Genomic DNA, 21,689 nt, shown 5'->3' on the forward strand with positions numbered 1-21,689 from the left:
ATTGTTTGGGCTCCTTTCAGTGCTCTATTAAAGAATTTCCCCCTTTCAACTGTATTCATCACATCTCATCGGCCCGGAGATTTTGTAAATACTAAATACAGCCATCCGCACCCTCCCCCGCTTCAGCGATACCGCTGCCACTACTCCCGCTGATGGTTGACAGGCTGCAGCGGTAACGTCCCTTCTACAGCACCCATCACCGCTGTACATAGCAGAGCCGCTGAGACCAGTGAGTGACCGCAGAGATATCGCACGCCTTTGAGAATTATTATTTTTTCTTCTAAACATTTAAGATATACAATTTTTAGATAAGAAGCCATATTGTTTTTCTGCACCAAGAGACACATCTTTATAGGTTTTTCTTTTTTATTAAATACACAGAATTATCCAAGAACAAAACCGCATGTAAGGATTTTCTTTTAATTTTCAGTTAGGATTAAAACTGTAAAAGTGACACACTGTATTTGCCTTTTGTCGTAAAGCAAACGATATACAAAATAAAACAAAAATCCTTTTACACATGTGAAAGCGATATAATAGTGAGAGCCATGTGAGCAACGGGAGAATTGAGTGGAATGGTTGTGCAAATTCCATTTACTATCCACCACCATTCAGAAGCCGCAGCTGTAGTATTTCTGATTAGCTTGTAGCCATAGCAACATATTAAAAATGTTTGCCTTTAGAGTGCATTTAAAGGGAATTAGTCAGCCGGGTTTTGCTAGGTAATTTAATAGCACCATGATGTAGGCACAGAGACTCTGATGCAAGCGATGTGTCACTTACGGGGCTGCTTGGTGTAGTTTGGATAGAATCCCTGTTTTTTCTGATGCAGATCTAGCAGCGCTCAAATGCGGAGCGGTGAGTAACCCCGCCCACACCCCTGATTGGTAGCCTCCTGTGTACACTGTCAGGAAGAAACCAATCAGAGCTGGGGGCAGGGTTACACAGATTAGCTGGACTGGCTTGCACATGACAACTAGTCCTACGGTGATAATCTCCTGCTGATAAAACAATGATTGTATTGAAATTACAACACAGCCTAATAAGTGACACATCTTTGTCATCGGGGTCTCTGCCTTGACTTCATGCTGCTCTCAGATTAAATGGTAAAAATCTGCTGACTGATTCCCTTTAATTAGCGACTTAACTGGTGAGTTAAGAAATTGCTGAAAAATGAACCAATATCTATGCATTCAATCCAGAATGTCAGGAGATTTATGTCCCCTATTTATAAAGATATAGCAGAATTTTAGACAAAAAAATGGCACTGTCAGTTCACAATGTAATATGAAGACTGCTATCATGTTAAAAACAAAACATAAGCCAAATGTGTTGATATAAACAACACCTGAATATCCCCATCAGGCCATTCTCCTTATGTTATTTCTCATTAAAAATACAGAATTCAGTGTCAAAGGCCATTGCACATGGACTAGTGGCATTCCTTACAAAAATATCAGTGGCCACTTATACCGCAAGATACTTACACGTGTACTGCAATGCGGACATGGGCGGCAGACCTTTTACATGAGACCGAATATTAATACCATATACACTATTAAAATCTACAATTAACCATCACTGAGCAGTCGCCATTTCCAAAGTGCACGCTCTCGGACTGCGACATCGCACCCAACGATGGACCGTATATCTGAACACTAAGAAGCGACGGCTGCCTTACACGTCTCCACACGTTCTCTTGCTCTCGGGCTTCATAAAACATTTGTACTTGTCAGAGGTAGTTCATTTTAATAAAGCTTTCCATCCGCATCCACCACAAGGCCGTCCGTAGTAAAGATGCCTGGTAATACTGCCATGTAGCTCGCTCACATCTCCAAATTTCCCTCTTATGTGCCGCTTGTCTCCTGGTATCGAGTCTCCAAAAATGGAGCGCCTAGTAGGTTTCAGAAGGCCGTGCTCGCCATTGCTGCCGGTGTAAAAAGTCGAGACAGACTTCCCGTAGTTTCCTCCAAATGCCGACAAGCAATTTTACCATCTTCTCCTGTGTTAGAAAACAAAAGTGAAATAAGAATATACAATATCTAATTTTTAGGTGTCCGAAAGGGATTCTCTCTCTGTGCAGCACACAGAAGGAAGCAGCACTGAGGACAAGGTAGCTGAATTTGAGACAAATCACTTGCTAGAAGCTGCAGCACAATCTGAGCCTATTACTGTGCCGGGTGACCCGCTCTTCCCATTTAAATAGACAAAGGGAACCGGTCACCAGTTTTTCCCGATAACCAACTTTCAGCCCCATGTGACAGTATTCTATAATGCTGCACATATGAGTAAATCACGCTGCAAGGCTAAGGGGAAAAAAAAGACCTTTTATTATACTTGCCTACGGGGGAGTCTGGTCCGATGGGAGTGGTTGGTCTTGGCCCGGCGTCTCCTGTCTACTTGCAATGCTTCGTGCGGATGACGTGTCCTACATCATCCACGGTGTCTCCCTTCACGCTTCTGCGTAGGTGCGCTTCTCCCTGTCCTGCTGAGGGCAGAGCGAAGTGCTACAGTGCGCATGTGCCGGAAAGGTCAAAAGAGCACCAGCACATGCGCACTGCAGTGCTCTGCCCTCGACAACGCAGAGAGAAGTGCGCCTGCGCAGAAGAGCGAAGGGGAACACTCTGGATAACATAGGATTCGTCATCCACACGAAGACCAGGAGGACGGCATCGAGAGAAGGCACTGGACCAAGACTCGCAACACCCATCGGACTGGACCGCCTCGTATGTGAGTAAAAAACGGTCTTTTTTTTCTTCCAGGGCAAATTGGAATCTGATTTGCGGCATTATAGGATGCAGTCACATGGGGCTGAAAGGCAACCGGCCGTAGGTTCTATCATAAAAAAAAATGAAGTCAGGTTCCCTTTAAAAAGGGAGCTGTAATCTGATACTTCAGTGAGCAGATGGCGAAATAGCTCAAGTTAAGGAATAAAAAACAAAACCTATTTCTCTAATAAGATCGATCACAAGGTTTCTTATATCCGCTCGCGCTATTGATTTATGCCGTTTGTTATAATAGTGACCCGTTAAGTCTCTGATGCAACCTGTTAGGTAAAGCGATCAATACAGAGAGATTATGTGCTACTTTCAAGGACCCATTACTCTTTATTTTCACTTTTCTGTAAATAGAGTGGTAAGAGGGCTTGTATTGTTAGGGAGAAGCTATAGTTTGGGAGGTTTTTTGTTTGTTTTGTTTGCACTATTTTGGGGTACAATTTTTCGATCAAATACTTTCCATCTTTGGCAAAAGAGTAGTGACCGAAGAAGAACAAGTCAAATATTTTTAATTTTAAATATTAAATAAATAAAAATGTCCCTTCGTCCAGGATATCAGCTTGCAACTATGTGTTTGCAGGTGTAATATTCGGCAGTAATTATGTATATTATATGGGCCCCCAGCTGCCTTAACCCTTCAGCACCAGGATCTGCACCACAAATAACCCATCATTATATAAACTAGCAAACAGATCGGCTGCACGGTAAAAAGTTTTTAACAAGTCAATGACTGCACTTACCAAAAAGTACCAGACTGTGTTTGGCGGCCTCCTTCACCTCCTCCTTGTCGGTTTGGCACAGGTATACAAGTTGTTCTATGCTTTCGTTGGCCTGTGGATGTACAGAAGAGAATGTGCAATGTAAGATTTTTTTTGTGCAAATCTGAACATCTTTAGGATGCAAAACATCATACATGAAATCTAGTGATGACCGAGCACGCTGGGATAAGGTGTTATCTGAGCATGCTCATGTGCTAACAGTGTGCTGGAATAATCTGTTTGAATCCCTGTGCCTGCATGTCTCATGGCTGTTCAACAGCCGCGGGGGACTCGAACATATTATTCAAGCACGCCGAAGACACTCTGTTAGTACAAGAGCATGCTCAGATAACACCTTATCCCAGCACATTCGCTCATCAATAGTTTTTACAAAGTTGATTTTTTTGTTAGATTATGATATGACATGGACAAGTTTACATTATCAAATATTTATCTAGGTTAAAAAAAAAAAAAAGGCAAATCTTGCATGTTTCACACTGGCCACTAGGTCTAATATGGTGGATCCTGCGTTATCTTTAATGAGACTGCTGAAAAGTCTTCTGCACAAAACAGGAATACTAGGCTTAGCGGCCAGTGTGAAAATAAGATCTGTGCAATTTTTTTTTAAATGTATACATAGAAATGAAAAACATTTTTTTTTTATCAAAGCCTGATACTAGGTAAATTTTTTTTATATACAGACATTTTGGCCAGGAAAGGGAGAACTGTGCATGTCCACGGTAATCTTAATGATGGGGCAGAGCTCTTTATAGTACCAGGCCTGAATATTAGAGTACCGGTCAGGGTCCACATGACTTTGGATTATTCACACAAGATGGGATTCAAAGGGAACACAAATGCATATACCCCAATCCTAGGGTTAGTTATGGCCAATATAACGGCTGACTATTCGGTGTCCCCTCTCGCCTCTTCTTTAACGCCTTAGAGCCCTTGGCAAAATTGTATTAGAGAAAACAGACATTGAGGCAGATTTATCAATATTGTAAAGTGCAAACATAGACTAAGATCAGATGAGCACCTTAAAGGGATTGTCTGGGACTTTTATATTGAAGGCCTCTCCTTAGCATAGGTCATCGAGGTCTATTCAGGGTAGGGGTGTGACTCACGTCAACTTAGTACATCCGCCTCATATCGATTTGAATAGGGGGTGGATGTGTAGTATTCGGCCGCGACCACTATTCCATTGACGAAGTGGTGCTGCGTAGCTCTGCAACTCAGCATATTGGGCCGCCACCAGGAATTGTGGACTGGTGGGGGTGCCGGGTGTTGCACCCCGACCAATCAGATATTGATGACCCTAAGGCACTCATACATTAATTTAATACTAAAAGTGTAATCTCCCTTTTTTTATTGCTTCTTCTGTAGGATACACTAGGGGGCGCTTCTTTTTATTTTTATCTGATTTATTGGTATAGGACTTTATAATAATAGAATGTGTACAATACAAGCATGGAAATAAAACTCCAGCTCCACCCCATGTGTATAATACATAGTAACAACAGTGTTTTATTAATGAAGTAGGAGAAAGCAAAATCCGCAGGATAGGACTTTTACAAAAAAGGTACCGCCCCCGAGGATCTAAGAACTGCAAAGTCATCCCTGGTGGAATGTTCTAATTAATGAGTATTCGATTTACAAAGATTAAAAAGCTGAGATATAGCAGACTAATAAGAGAACTGATTAGGTTACGCCATGTTTCGACCCCACACCTTTAGGCACCCCAGTGCCGCACAACCTGCCACACGCACAGGCACGTCTTCATCTTCCAGCTGCTCCAAGTAAGACACCAGAGCCTGCAACACACACAGATTCAGAGAATGACTTCTTTATATGGGGTTTGTGCCTCTTGGCATTAAAGAAAAAAAATAAACTCACATTTTACTAACTTAATCAAATCAACGTTATCAAACAACTAGTAGCAGGAGCTATACTGGCAGCAAGTTACCACTATTTAAAGCTAAAAGTGGTGTTAGGCCATGTGCACACGTTCAGTATTTTTCGCGTTTTTTTCACGTTTTTTCGCTATAAAAACGTGATAAAAACGCGAAAAAAACGCTTACATATGCCTCCTATTATTTTAAGTGTATTCCGCATTTTTTGTGCAAATGTAGCCTTTTTTTCCGCGAAAAAATCGCATCGCGGAAAAAAAGCAACATGTTCATTAAAATGCGGAATTGCAGGGGATTCCGCACACCTAGGGGTCCATTGATCTGCTTGCTTCCCGCACGGGGCTGTGCACACCATGCGGGAAGTAAGCAGATTATGTGCGGTTGGTACCCAGGGTGGAGGAGAGGAGACTCTCCTCCACGCACTGGGCACCATATAAGTGGTCAAAAAATAAGAATTAAAATAAAAAACAGTCCTATACTCACCCTCGATGTCTTCCCGCCTCCACTGCACGCTGCCGTTCGGTTCCTGTAGCTGGTGTGCGGCGAAAGACCTGCCGATGACGTCACTGTCCTGTGATTGGTCGTGAGCGGTCATGTGACCGCTCACGTGACCGTGACGTCACGGAAGGTCCTGTGCGCACAGACCAGCTATAGGAAGAGGAGCCGGACGCCGGTGAGGAGATGTCTGGGTGAGTATAAGCATTTTTTTATTTTTTTTATTATTTTTAAACATTCTATCTTTTACTATAGATGCTGCATAAGCTGCATCTATAGTAAAAAGTTGGTCACACTTGTCAAACGCTATGTTTGACAAGTGTGACCAACCTGTCAGTCAGTTTGCCAAGCGATGCTACAGATCGCTTGGAAAACTTTAGCATTCTGCAAGCTAATTACGCTTGCAGAATGCTAAAAAAACGCGAAAAAAACGGAAAAAAAACGCAAAAAAAAAATTGCGGATTTCTTGCAGAAAATTTCCGGTTTTCTTCAGGAAATTTCTGCAAGAAATCCTGAACGTGTGCACATACCCTTAAAGTGCAAAATAGGATGAGAACACGGTGTAAGTATGTAGATGTAGTGCGAAATAGGATGAGAACACGGTGTTGTAAGTATGAAAATGTAGTGCAAAATAGGATGAGAACACGGTGTTGTAAGTATGAAAATGTAGTGCGAAATAGGATGAGAACACGGTGTAAGTATGTAGATGTAGTGCAAAATAGGATGAGAACACGGTGTAAGTATGTAGATGTAGTGCAAAATAGGATGAGAACACGGTGTTGTAAGTATGAAGATGTAGTGCGAAATAGGATGAGAACACGGTGTAAGTATGTAGATGTAGTGCAAAATAGGATGAGAACACGGTGTAAGTATGAAAATGTAGTGCAAAATAGGATGAGAACACGGTGTAAGTATGTAGATGTAGTGCAAAATAGGATGAGAACACGGTGTTGTAAGTATGAAGATGTAGTGCGAAATAGGATGAGAACACGGTGTTGTAAGTATGAAGATGTAGTGCGAAATAGGATGAGAACACGGTATTGTAAGTATGAAGATGTAGTGCGAAATAGGATGAGAACACGGTATTGTAAGTATGAAGATGTAGTGCGAAATAGGATGAGAACATGGTGTTGTAAGTATGTAGATGTAGTGCAAAATAGGATGAGAACACGGTGTTGTAAGTATGAAGATGTAGTGCAAAATAGGATGAGAACACGGTGTTGTAAGTATGAAGATGTAGTGCGAAATAGGATGAGAACACGGTATTGTAAGTATGAAGATGTAGTGCGAAAGTAAGGAGCTAAAATAAGAAGGCGGTTAAATGGAGGTCTGGGCCAGATGAGATGATGTCAAGCACGAGTCATTGAAATTATTGTTTATTCTGCCTCTGGATTGGATCAGTTCTGTATTGATTTGTCTGATCTGTTCTCTAAAATAAACAACTCCTAGTAAAACTTTGATAATATTGTCAGGTTATAGCAGGAGATATAACTTAACACATTAGGAACTACAAGTGTTATATATTAAAACGTAATTTCTACCTCTGGCTATAAAATGGCCATTCCGATACTATTAAGTAATACTGCCAATATTTAAAGGGAATCTGTCAGCAGGATTTTGCTATATAATCTGACAGCAGCATGATGTAGGGGAAGAGATCCTGATTCCAGCGATGACACTAGTCTGTGTTTTGCGGTTTCAATTAAAATAAATCGGCAGGAGATTATCACTACAGGACTAGGTGTCTCATGCCTCCTAGTCCAAACCCAGTCCCAACCACTGATTTCTGCCAATGCACGGTGTACACAAAAAGTAGCCAATCAGTTGTGTGGGCGGAGTTATACAGGGCTCAGCATTTAGAGAACTGCTAGATCTGCAGCAGAGAAAACGGATTGTATCACAACTGCTGCTGCACCCAGTAATCTAAGTGACACATCACTGGAATCAGGGTATCTGTCCCTACATCAGATTACATATCCAAATCCTGCTAAATAGATTCCCTTTCAGCATTTATTGGTGACCCCTCCACACACTTTTTTTTCTTAAAAATAATTTACAAGGATAAATACAGTAAAGACCCGTATTGTCCTTACCCTTTCTTTAAAAGGTTGTTGTTCACAGAAGCTTCTAAGCAACGCAGACGTGGCTGCAATGACTCTGCTGTTTCCATTAGTAAGTAAAAGGCTCAGCGTCTTGAAGCCCTCCTTCTGTATGCTGCTCTCAGACACTTTCTTCAAGGCTTTCAGAACGACATTCTGATCATCAGAATTCAACCTTTGCACAAATAATACTAAAAATAAAATGCAAAAAAAGAAGTTGGTCATAGCGAAAACTTTAATTTAAAAGTTTATTCTCCATCTAAAGCAGTAAGGGATTTATGAAGGTTTTCCCAGAAAAAAATTTTTTTTTTTGTCCTGGACACCAGTAGTGATCAGGATAAAGGGGCTATTAGTACTACGCTGAACACCTAAAGTAATGGCCGAGACACCAATTCCAGCACTGGGTCACTTACTAGGCTTCTTGCTGTAGTTTTATTTGCTGCAGCTTGGCTAGTCCGATGAGTGATGAGCTCAGACAGCTCATCAAGGAGAGGACTAGCAGATAAAATAACTTATCAAAACTGCAGCAAGAAGCCCAGTAAGTGACATCACTAGAATCAGGATCTCTGTCCATTCTTTATGCTGCCCTTAGATAGGCAAGCTTAAATGTGGCGACAGATTCCCTTTAATGGTTAAATATAAGTATCTTGCAATGTTAAAATTCAGCTTATTGGCAAGCTGTGCAGCCTATCTACACCCACAAATACACCAATGCCCAGGTATAAACAAAAAGGGTAAAGGTATCTTATACCCTTCAAAGGGAATCTGTCAGCATTTTTTTGCTATGTAATCCAAGAGCACCATGGTGTAGGGGCAGAGACCCTAATTCCAATGATGTCACTTACAAGGCTGCGTGGCGTTGTTTCAATAAAAAGTATTTTATCAGCAGGAGATTATCACTACATGACTTGGTGTCTCACGCCTCCTGGTCCAACCCCTCCCCTACCTCTTACTGGCCAATCAGTGGGGTGGGCGGGGTTATACACAGCTCAGCATTCATAGAACTGCTAGACATGTAGCAGAGAAAACTGATTCAGATCAAAATGACAGCAAGCAGACCAATAAGTGACATATCGCTGGAATCAGGGGCTCTGTCCCTACACCATGCTACTCTCAGATTACATAACAAAAACCTGCTGATGGATTCATTTTAATACCATCAGTTGTGGGAATGGGACCTCACATCCATTGCGTCTATTTATCGATGTTGTATACCGTTAAAGTGTCAAAGTAATGAGCCGTCAAGATTATTTTACCTTCTTTTGATAAATCAGAAATGAGAGTATCCAAATTAGTCACCGTGGTGGAATCAAAGTATCTCCAGTACTGAAATATTGTGATCTGCTCACTGTAAGTGGTCCGGGACCTTCTGGGCAACTTCTGATCCAAAATGTCCTCAACAAGCTTTACAAGGACTGAAAAATAGAAATGGGGTTTATAAAGTTAAAGTACTATTCTATACATACAGAATTATTAATGTTGCAAAATACTAAAATGTCCCATCGGGGGGTCATGAAAATCCAGATTCGTCCTGACAACATAGGTTTCCTAAAGGGATCACGTCATTGTGATTTCTGTCATGTGTTCCATGACTGATGTTTATATTGGTGGAGTTCAGATGCGAAAATCCCCCGTGATCACTACAATGAAGGGGCAGAAGTGCTTGTGTTGGGCCATGTGCACACACGGAGTATTTGGTCAGTATTTTACATCAGTATATGTAAGCCAAAACCAGGAGTGGAACAATCAGAGGAAAAGTATAGTAGAAACTCGTCACCACTTCTGCATTTATCACCCATTCCTGGTTTTGGCTTACAAATACTGGGGTAAAAAACTCACCAAATACTGAATGTGTGCATGTGGCCTTAATATAACATCACCAAAAAGTCACAACTGTAAAGACAGCCTCATAAAAGGAGATTGGCGGTGAAAACACATTTTAGCACCATGCTAACCAAAATATTATAGGACCGGCGAGGGGTGCGCGGAGAGGACCGGCGAGGGGTGCGCGGAGAGGACCGGCGAGGGGCGCGCCGAGAGGACCGGCGAGGGGCGCGCCGAGAGGTCAGTGCAGGCACGACCGACAACATTTAGACAGATTTATTAAGAAGAAAATGTTGATAATTTTAGTGCAAATCATATTAAAGTTTTCCTTTTCTTTTCTGACTTTAGGACAGTCTATAAATGTGCCAATTTTTATTAAGGGCTGTGCCTCTTTTAGTAAATTTGATGCAATATATTCCACTCACCCCACCCCTTTTTTTTTTTTTTTAGTTAAGACTGGTGTAGTCTGCCACACCGCCTGCAGCATTAGATGTCCGAGGACCATTAACAAGACCAGGAGGGAAGGAAATGGCAGGATGAGAGCAATGCAGGTCACAAGGGGCTCGGCCCTGCACAGTGCTGCACTCACCGGCATCAGAAAGCCCCGGGTGTTGCAGGTTGATTTGCTCCGAGTATCTCGTACTGAGGGACTGCAGCAGCGTCTCCACTGAGCACAAAAACACGTCCGAGGGCGACACACACTCGTTCCAAAACTCCGCAACTCCTCCTTTTGGTGGTGAAAATGCTAAAACTGAAAAAACAGAAAGAATAAAGCTGGTGACAACTGGTGCCGAGATAAGATGGCCTATGGGAATAGTTACTGGTCCAGAGTATGGAAAACAAACAGCAAAAAACAACAAAAAATTCCAACCCAAGATCAATCAGCAAGTGAGTGATTCTGTATGGATTGTGACCGCGGCAGCAGAAAAGGCGCTATATATAAGATATAGGTGCCCTTTAAGCTGATTATTATGTTTATAATGTCAAAAAGATATATATATATATATATATATATATATATATATATATATATATATATATATATATATATATATATATATATATATATATATATACACACATACGCACACATATACACACACATCAGTAAAACCCCCTGAGGAAGGAGCTGCTAGCTCCGAAACGCGCGTAGGGGTCTGTGTCAGGTCACCCACGCATCCTGCCTGTTACATTCACATCAGGTATGTGCTCGCATTGAGCTATTATGCATTACTACTCTTTCTTTATGCTATGGCACTGTTCCATGATATAATAGCACAAGTAGTTATGGGCTTTACTTAGGGCATATTGCCACATTCTGGCATGGTATGTGTGGGTGCTCTGACCTTTCAGTATGACTGACAGAAATGCTTGTTTTCCCTCCTTTTACATCGGTTTACTTACCTGTTGGCTTTTATGTGTTGCTAATAAAGATTTATAGTGTTTTGGGACTATTTGGTTGCTTGTGTTTTATGTTCGGTGGTCTTATTGTATCATTGTATTTTTTAAGTGCTTTATTGATAACTTTTCTTTATAGACCGGATGAGAAAAAACAGAATAGGTTTTTTTTATTTTTTTATTTTTCCAGGTATGTTTTTTGTGGTGCTCACAGTATGTAACTATATGAACATTTTACAGTGTGGGACATTAAAGTCCAGCGCTGTTAGATAGCGTTGTCTCCCCTGCTCAATTCTTTGTTGACTGGCTGCAGTGTTGTTGTCACGATTACAGCGTACATCACCACTGCAACCAGTCACTGAGTTTGGTGGCTTTGCATGAACCGCTGAGTGACTGGCTACAGCGGTAACTAGGAGCATACCAGTTACAAGTAGTTATCACATGTGCAGACCCCCACAAACTACCAGAACAGGGTGCAGTGTGCACGCTGAAATGCTGCTTTTTTTTTTTAAATTATTATTATTATCTATATGACTGCTGGAGAAAGCCAAGTACAGCAACTCTCTTTTCTCTGGCAGTCTCTATTCAGAAGGGGGAGGGGTTGAGTGTCCCATTTTGGGAGTTAAAGCAGTCTATCCACCCCCAATTCCCCAATTTAGAAGTTATCACCTATTCAAGGGGAAACGGATTTCTTGAAGCTGGAATACCCCTTTAAGTTTTCTTACCCTTTGATTACAAGGCTCCAACCGCCTCTTGTGTTTTTACCTACATCATGCGTCAAAATTTTGCGTTTCACTTACTGGGCTGTGTTTTGCATTTTTAATAAAAGTCAGTGTTTTATCAGCAGGAGATTATCACTATAGGACTAGGTATCTCGTGCCTCCTGGTCCAACCACAACCAAACCATTGATTAGCAGCTTTCTGCCTAAGAGCAGTGTACACAAAAGACATCAATCATTGGTGTGGGCCGAGGTTATACTGAGCTCAGCATTCAGAGCTCTGCTAGATCTGCAGCAGAGAAAATAGGGATTGTATCACAACTGCTGCACCCTGTAGACTATGACACATCGCTGGAATCAGGGTCTCTGTCCCTACATTCTGCAAAACCTGCTGACACATTCCCTGGAGATATTGAACGTTCTTATTGGTTTATTATCTTGTTTGCAGAAATATTGATGCTGTAATACTCTCAGTATCGGATTCTTCTTGTTCCTGAATCATTTTGGATTTCTTACCTACATAGGTTGTATGTGGACTAATGATTCAGGCGTGTACCATTCCTTTATATGTGCTTTTACTTGTTTCTTCTCGATAAACTTTAATAAAAATACAGTGAAAAAAAATCAGTTGGAAACCGGTGGCTTTTGTCTGTAATTATGTGTAAACTTCTGTAAAATGTACAGTACAGACCAAAAATTTGGACACACCTTCTCATTTAAAGATTTTTCTGTATTTTCTTGACTATGAAAATTGTAAATTCACACTGAAGGCATCAAAACTATGAATTAACACATGTGGAATTATATACTTAACAAAAAAGTGTGAAACAACTGAAATTATGTCTTATATTCTAGGTTCTTCAAAGTAGCCACCTTTTGCTTTGATGACTGCTTTGCACACTCTTGGCATTCTCTTGATTAGCTTCAACAGGTAGTCACTGGAAATGGTTTTCACTTCACAGATGTGCCCTGTCAGGTTTAATAAGTGGGGTTTCTTGCCTTATAAATGGGGTTGGGACCATCAGTTGTGTTGTGCAGAAGTCTGGTGGATACACAGCTGATAGTCCTACTGAATAGACTGTTAAAATTTGTATTATGGCAAGAAAAAAGCAGCTAAGTAAAGAAAAACGAGTGGCCATCATTACTTTAAGAAATGAAGGTCAGTCAGTCCGAAAAATTGGGAAAACTTTGAAAGTGTTTCCAAGTGCAGTGGCAAAAACCATCAAGCGCTACAAAGAAACTGGCTCACATGAGGACTTCTCCAGGAAAGGAAGACCAAGAGTCACCTCTGCTTCTGAGGATAAGTTTATCCGAGTCACCAGCCTCAGAAATCGCAGGTTAACAGCAGCTCAGATTAGAGACCAGGTCAATGCCACACAGAGTTCTAGCAGCAGACACATCTCTACAACAACTGTTAATAGGAGACTTTGTGCAGCAGGCCTTCATGGTAAAATAGCTGTTAGGAAACCACTGCTAAGGACAGGCAACAAGCAGAAGAGTTTGGGCTAAAGAACACAAGGAATGGACATTAGACCAGTGGAAATCTGTGCTTTGGCCTGATGAGTCCAAATTTGAGATCTTTGGTTCCAACCACCGTGTCTTTGTGCGACACAGAAAAGGTGAACAGATGGACTCTACATGCCTGGTTCCCACCGTGAAGCATGGAGGAGGAGGTGTGATGGTGTGGGGGTGCTTTGCTGGTGACACTGTTGGGGATTTATTCAAAATTGAAGGCATACTGAACCAGCATGGCTACCACAGCGTCTTGCAACGGCATGCTATTCCATCCGGTTTGCATTTAGTTGGACCATCATTTATTTTTCAACAGGACAATGACCCCAAACACACCTCCAGGCTGTGTAAGGGCTATTTGACCAAGAAGGAGAGTGATGGGGTGCTACGCCAGATGACCTGGCCTCCACAGTCACCAGACCTGAACCCAATCGAGATGGTTTGGGGTGAGCTGGACTGCAGAGTGAAGGCAAAAGGGCCAACAAGTGCTAAGCATCTCTGGGAACTCCTTCAAGATTGTTGGAAGACCATTCCCGGTGACAACCTCTTGAAGCTCATCAAGAGAATGCCAAGAGTGTGCAAAGCAGTCATCAAAGCAAAAGGTGGCTACTTTGAAGAACCTAGAATATAAGACATAATTTCAGTTGTTTCACACTTTTTTGTTAAGTATATAATTCCACATGTGTTAATTCATAGTTTTGACGCCTTCAGTGTGAATTTCCAATTTTCATAGTCATGAAAATACAGAAAAATCTTTAAATGAGAAGGTGTGTCCAAACTTTTGGTCTGTACTGTAGGTATTCTAATTCAGATTTTATTTGTTTTAGGTCAGAAATGTGAAAATCCTAAATGTGCACAAAGTAAGGGTAACCGATGGATGGGGGGGGGATTTTACCTTCTTCTGCCGACTGCGCTCTTCCTGACTTTTCTTCCGTTAACGTACAGATCATCTCTAAGATTTGGACTTCCCTCATTAATTTATCAAGTGCATATAATTCGCGACAGCGAAGGGGTCCGTACGTGCCCAAATGCTGCAGGAAATGACAACAAAGGACGGGTTAGTGCAACCTCTTGTCAAATTATCTGTTCTGCTAAAATAACATTTTAAAAAATTGCTACCGGTAGAGTTTTTTTTCATTCTTACACTTTCTTTAATCCAGCATTGTTGGTGCCGGGACTCGCATTACATAACAATCGGCTGCTGCTACTGGGCTGCTGCACTCTCCCTTTCATTTGATGAACCTCCGACAAGTGGAAGAAGTGAAAGCAAAGCGGCCTCTGATTGGCTGCAGGGCTCATGTGGCATAACTACGTCACAGGAGATCCGGTACCCACAATGCTGGAATGGCGTCAATGCAAAAAGTATTTATTTTTATAAGGGGGACTATAGTTAAAACGGAGCTGTTCATGTATTAAACAAAGTAAACTTATTGGAGTGGTATAAACTTTAAGTTTAACAGAATTGTGTAAATATTTCTCCCCCTGGATGATAAAAATATTATCGGACATATTCACTGATCTGCAGTTCTCAACAGCGGCCACTACACAGCGGCTTCTAGCTACTGTAAGTTTGAAGACAGCTGATTGGTGGGAATGTGAGGTTGTCAGACCCCCGCATATTGGACATTGATGACCCCTTAATCACCTACCAGCAGTAGCCTATTGCAGTTGTGGAGATGTGAAACCAAGACCCTATCCAGCTGCTCGCTACCAGTGGTCAGAGGATTGGAGAGTCCTTCAGGAGAGCAGCAAGCCACAACATCCTCCATTCTAGGCTGTTTCTGGTCTGGTGTCGTTACCGGTCCATCTTCACAGTTCTCGGTCCTAAAAGTAAGGACAAGATGTGGTTATAAACCCTTCCTGGATCAAAGCTGTAGATTACTATGTACTGACTGTTCCCTAGAGCAGAGAAGAAGAAGACTGGATCTTTTCTCAACACAACTTTTAAGTATGGTATTTCTTCAAGAGGAAACAATATTTAAAGGGGTTATGCGACCTATATGAAAACACAACGAGGGGACCAGGTGGGATGAAAATAGCAAAGTCTTGCATGCTTACTTGCCATCACACCGAGGCTTTAACAGATATATATATAGGGTATTTTGGGGGTTCTTTCTGTTATTAAATATAAATAAAAGGGACTAACAATCATAAAAAGACATACACCACACAAAAAGGTGCACTCTAGGTCAACCCTATAAAGATGATTCCTAGCCTTTATTCCTGCCCATCAGCGGAGGTTGGCACCCTATAGAAATATCCACGCAAGTGGCATTTACCCTGGAACACCCTATATGTAAGTGATAACAGACGCACACTAATGCTTCATAGTCTATCAAGCTAGACACATGAAACAGGGCTAAAAGTAAGGATATATCAGCAAGCGATAATTGCCCCACCAATACAATCTACCCAGAGGTAATGCTAAAAATCGTCAACCCAGGTACATTCCCATCATATACCAAGATACATATATAGATCATCAGGAGGTAAGATGGGGAATTAATTCATCAGCGCGGCAAACACTGTTTCTGATCGGCGGTAAAATAATTACCGCCAGTCAGAGAGACGCGGTTCCCATGTTGTCAAATGACAGCGTGAGTCCGCAGCTGTGATCGCAATTAAAGAGTTTACCTCCGGTCACTGGTGTTGACTGATGGGACTACTATTCCCATCAGCTGAGGCCCGCTGCCGCTAATAAGAGTGAGAGCAGGCGATGGCTGACGGGAGTATTCCCAGTGAACTGCGGTGAACTCAGCGATGCACCGTGAGACTTTTTCTCACTGTGCTAGCGGTTATCTCCCCATGGTCACCGCAGATCAGTGAACTGCAGTAACCTCGATGCGTCGCCACTGGTCACAGATGCTGCATTCACAGCAGCTCATGCCATAGTGGTTCTCAGCCTGGATGGTCGCATCTTGGCACTGTCCATGTTGAAAACTATTTAACTATTTATCCCCAGACATGGCGTGGGACAGGTGAGGGATACGGTTGTTTATTTTGTTTTTTTTACTGGAGACGAGGGCTTAACTGGAATGGGCGTTAAGGTGAGTATAACTGTGTTTGTTAATTTTAAATAAAAAAGTAAAAGTGTTTTTTTGTTTATTTCACATAAAAGGACTTTATTCTGGCTGTGCCTTTATTCACCATACAACTATAGGATTAGAAATGGATGGATGTCTTATAGACGCCTCTCCATTACTAACCCACGGGCTTGATGTCACCAGACAATACAAAGGTGACATCAACCCCACAAATATGAACCCCAGTTGCCACAGGGCAAGTGAGAAGAGCCGGGCAAAGCGCAAGAATTAGTGCATCTAATATAGGCGCCTTTTCTGGGAGGCTTCGGCTGCTATTTATATGCTGAGGGTGGTCAATATCCATGGCCCCTTACCAGCCCCAAGCTGTCTGCTTCAGAAAGGCTGATTTTCAAAAATTGGGGAGACCCCACGCCCTTTTCAAAATTATTTATATAATTTAAAAAAAACAGCGTGGGGACCCCTCTATTCTTGATAACCAACCTTGCTAAAGCTCACAGCTGAGGGTTGCAGTTTTGCCTGGCTGGTTAGCAAAAATACAGGGGAACACACACTTTTTTTTTTTTTTTTTACTTGTTTATTTAGGCTATGTGCACATGTTGCGGATTAGCCTTAGGAATTTCTGGTGTGGATTCTGCCTCTCCTGGCAGAAAACGCACCTGTGGATTTGTTGCGTTTTTTGTGCGGTTCTGCAGCGTTTTTTGTGCGGATTTGCTGCGTTTTTTACCCCTGCTGTTTTCTATAATGGAATGGGTACAAAAACGCTGCAGATTCGCAAAAAAGAAGTGACATGCTACTTCTTTTAAACCGCAGCGTTTCCGCAGCGTATTTTCCGCAAAGTGTGCACAGCATTTTTTTTTCTCATTGATTTACATTGTACTGTAAATCAATTGCAGATCTGCAGCGTTTCTGCACTGCAAAAAACGCTGCGGATCCGCAGAGAATTCGCAACGTGTGCACATACCCTTACAGTGCACGCTGATGAATGCTCTCATTAGCCTACGCCTGCTCTTGCGGTTACTAGCAGCAGCAGGCATAGGCTCATGGGAGTAGCAGTCCCATCAGCTGACGCCAGTGACCAGATGTAAACTTTTTACCGCCGATCACAGCGACGAGCTCACGCTGTCATTTGACAGTGTGGGAATTGCGACTGATAGGTGGTAAAATCATTGACACATGACTGCGTGGCAAGCACTGGATGCTTGGGCCCCCCACTCAAGTGAATGGGGTCCAGTTACTGTTCTGGTACCCCAACCAACCTTTTTTTTTTTTACTGTTTGCTGAACCCAAACATCCAGGGGTCTGCCAATCACAGTTTCTTTAAGGTTCATTTCCCCGAACCTACTGTAGTGAAATTGTGCAAAAAAAAAAAATGGGACAAATGGCTATTAATTCTTGTGCAAATGTTTTGTGTACCCCACTGTGGATCAGATATTATTTTGGAATAACATACGTTAAAGTCTGACATACATTAAAAAATGCAGCCAAAACGTTGACTTTTGTTTTCATGAGGCTAACTCTGAACTCTGACCAATCAGAAGGTGACAAGATGAAATAATCTGCTGAAAAATCCTGGATTGTATGGGGGCTGGCCATAGGAGGACACCGAATAAACATTCACAAGCAGCAATTTATTAAAACTCAGTCATAACTAAGGATGGCGGCAATGCGAGTTTTCTGGAAGAAAGTCACAGTGCAGAATATGCCCATGATCGAAAGTAAAAAATTTGGTGAAAGTCCCCTAATACTAATCACATACTGACATGTACATGAATAATCATTGTCCACTAAAACTGTGCGGGCATCCATTTTTTGGATTTAAGCTCAAACTTTACATTGTAATTTAATGTGAAACTCGACCTTCTCCTGTTGGTCAAAACTGCAACACATCTATTAAAGTGCAGAACAACAGAAAAAGGGGTTGCGAACCTCTGGACAAGCCCCTTTTGAATGCTCCCATAAAGGAAAAAAACAAGCATACTTCCTTCCAGAACCGGTACCACAGCCCATCAGCTCCCTTCTAGTCAGTGGGGTAGCGCACTGCTATGTGAACAGTTAGCACTCACTACAAAGTAAGTGCACTGTCATCACTTTCCCTGGTGAACGCACCGTCATCACTTTTGCTTGACTGACAGTGTCAGTCAAGTAGCAAGTGGGGGTGTTTTTGTTTTTTTTTAAAGATATCAACCAAAATGTATGACTAACAATGTGTCCGTAAAAAACAAAACAACAACAACCTTGTAATCACAAGGATGTGTAACTGCAGTGGAAAGGTGCGGCTTCTACCTTTGGGAGATGAACATGTTGCCCCGAATCAGCACTGCAGAATGCCAGAATAGATTTTTTTATACATATTTACATGAACACTGTGTAATTCTTTGATAAAATGCTATCGCCTTGCCTTTCATTTGGAGCCGCTTCTTCCTCGGAGCCTTCTGAATCGTCCATGTCGGACGTGGTATTTAGGAAGTCAAAACTCTCCAGGGCATTTTCCACGGTGAGGCTGATGCTGGACGCCCGGCTTCTGAATACTCCTTGCTTCTGCTGTCGGAATTCAAAAAAACACAAGAGAGTTTGTGACTAAATGTTCTGAGGGTCGGCCACTACTTTAGGAGATTTTTATTATTGGGCTCAGGTTGGCCAAATACTAAGAACAGGACAGAGTCTACCGGAAAGTCAAAACTCCAACTCCTCAGCGGCCACAGACTTGGCAGCACCGGTCTACTAGTTTACTCTTCTTGGGGAAGGCGGCAGCCATATGGAGGACTGCCACCATTTCGGTAGAGAGTATACTTTTTTTATTTTTATTTTTTACTTTTTGACAATCCTTTTAAGGCCGGCGTCATACTAGAGTTTTACGGACGTATGAGAGGTGCAAAAACAACGCGTTGCACTCGGAGCAATGTTTCTCTATGGGGCAGCTCCTATCTGCCGTATATTTCTCAGCTGTATTTTACGGGCTGAGAAAATCTCAGCATGCTACGTTTGTCAGCGTATTGCGCAAAAAATCCGCCAATGAAAGTCTATGGGGCAAGATAAATACGGATTACACACGGACCATGCGTGTGACTTGCGAGAAATACGCAGCGGTGTTCTATAGAAAAGCCGGTAATTCAGTGCGGTGTACAGTAAAATCACACTGACAGAATAGGTAGAATAAATGTCTACACACATATATATATATATTTATATTTCATATAGCGCTAGATAGCAGAAAAGCCGGTAATTCAATTGCCGGCTTTTCATTTCTCTTTCCCTATCCCGACATGATATGAGACATGGTTTACATACAGTAAACCATTTCATATCCCTTCTTTTTTGCTGGTGATTCATTGAGCTGATTGTGCGGACACTTTTTGTCTCTTTTTATCTATTTTGCATCTTACAGATGTGCCTTTTCTGGGGTGGCTGGGGGCAGATGTTTTTAGCCGGGGGGTGGGGGGGTTCCTATAACCATGGTCCCTCTATACACTATTAACATCTGCCCTCAGTCACTGGTTTTCCCACTCTGGAACCCACGCCAATCGCGGAAAAAATGGTCGGGTGACCCTTTGGCTATTTCACACAAGTATATCAGAGTAGGGCATCTCGATAGGGAAATCTACAACTTTTTTCCATGATTAAACATACAATATATACTGAAAGCACATGCATCTATGTCGGTGACTCCCATCTCCTATATAATTGTCTAAGGGTCACTTCCGTCTGTCTGTCTGTAACTGAAATCCCAAGTCGCTGATTGGTCGCGGCAAAACAGCCGCTCCTTACTCCCCGCAGTCAGTGCCCGCTCCATACTCCCCGCTCACACAGGGTTAATGGCAGGGTTAGCGGACCGCGTTATGCCGCGGTGTAACGCACTCCGTTAACGCTGCTATTAACCCTGTGTGACCAACTTTTTACTATTGATGCTGCCTATGCCTATTATTCTGAAAACTTCATAAATAAACTACATACATATTCTAGAATACCCGATGCGTTAGAATCAGGCCACCATCTAGTATAATATATGCAGCCACATTTGGTTGCTGGATGCACATCCTAAAGACAGAATAATAATAAAAAGTTTTCTTTCCCCCTCTAACACATCGGAATAGCTCCAGCATTGTGTAGTTTGCCATATGCATTATATTGCAGTACATTTTTTTTTTATCAACTTGCATTATTTAGATTACGAGAATGTATTTGGGGTTTTTTTTACCCATCGGTGCTATGTCAGTGGTACCACACATCACTTCATTTTTTGTAAATATATAACTTATTTTATAATAAAGGGTTTTTTCATGTAAAGAGAAACAATTGTTTTAATGATATATTTATAAATCAATAGTACATGTGAAAATAAGAAACTGTGTAATGTATTTTATCGGAGAAATCCGCTTCCTTTCTCCTGCTGGGCTGATCATTCTCAAAATTGTCAATTCACAGGAAACAACTGTTTTTGGAGGAGACATATTTTCCCATTGCAGAGATGACATTTGGTGCTCATAAGGTTCCATGGAGGACTCTAACAGTTGTTTGCAGCAGAATGTCTGTCTGACTCTGGCTCCTCCCCCCTACATAGAGCTTTATGGGCACCAACTGTCATCTGCTATCTCTGTAATGGGAAAGTCTGTCTTCACTGAATTCAGGTGTTACCCATGAACGGAGAGTGAAAGAAAGAGAAAGAAGCAGATTTCTCTGATAACATATTACAAAGCTTCTTTCATGCGCACTATTGATTTTTTAAATGAAAGGATGTTCTTCATGAGGAGCACAGCTGCCATTGAAGCTCATCGGCACCCAGCGATTGTAAGCGGATTTATAGAAGAGGCAGCTCCCTGTTAGTTTAACCTCTTAGATCCTGCAGTTAGTAATGACCGCAGAATCTAAGAAGTTAAAGTTCTGGGATCAGAGCAGGATGCCGACTGTACAGTATATGACTGCACCGTACGATCGGTCATCAATATCGGACCAGCTATTTGCTTCTCTGTGGCTGGATGTACACAGAACATAGCAGTTCCATACACCGTGTAGTGACCCTTCCTGGGTATTGCAGTTCAGCTTCTATTCACTTCAGTAAGAACTAAGCTGCTGCACCCAAGAACGACCACTACCTACCATATGAACCCTTGATCTCTTCCCAATGTATATGCGAATACCACTGGAGCTGCAAACGG

General features: G+C 42.0%; 1 protein-coding gene across 6 annotated transcripts in view; it reads right to left on the minus strand.

Annotated features, from left to right (window-relative positions):
- Positions 1-406: 406 nt before the first annotated feature.
- The window catches only part of RIPOR1 (RHO family interacting cell polarization regulator 1), a 101,375-nt gene continuing 80,092 nt past the window's right edge, over positions 407-21,689 (minus strand). For 5 of the 6 annotated variants that reach the window (XM_077287281.1, XM_077287283.1, XM_077287278.1 and 2 more), the window contains 9 exons: positions 18,935-19,077; positions 15,142-15,316; positions 14,388-14,523; positions 10,453-10,614; positions 9,296-9,454; positions 8,034-8,230; positions 5,266-5,349; positions 3,518-3,608; positions 407-2,002 (listed from right to left, as the gene is read on the minus strand). In XM_077287281.1, the coding sequence (XP_077143396.1) occupies positions 1,905-2,002; positions 3,518-3,608; positions 5,266-5,349; positions 8,034-8,230; positions 9,296-9,454; positions 10,453-10,614; positions 14,388-14,523; positions 15,142-15,316; positions 18,935-19,077 (1,245 nt within the window). In that variant the 3' untranslated portion in view covers positions 407-1,904. The remainder of the gene's footprint in view (positions 2,003-3,517; positions 3,609-5,265; positions 5,350-8,033; positions 8,231-9,295; positions 9,455-10,452; positions 10,615-14,387; positions 14,524-15,141; positions 15,317-18,934; positions 19,078-21,689) is intronic. The other variant, XM_077287280.1, reaches the window with a different exon arrangement.

The sequence above is a fragment of the Ranitomeya variabilis genome, chromosome 2 (genome assembly GCF_051348905.1).
Source record: "Ranitomeya variabilis isolate aRanVar5 chromosome 2, aRanVar5.hap1, whole genome shotgun sequence".
Lineage (NCBI taxonomy): Eukaryota > Metazoa > Chordata > Amphibia > Anura > Dendrobatidae > Ranitomeya > Ranitomeya variabilis.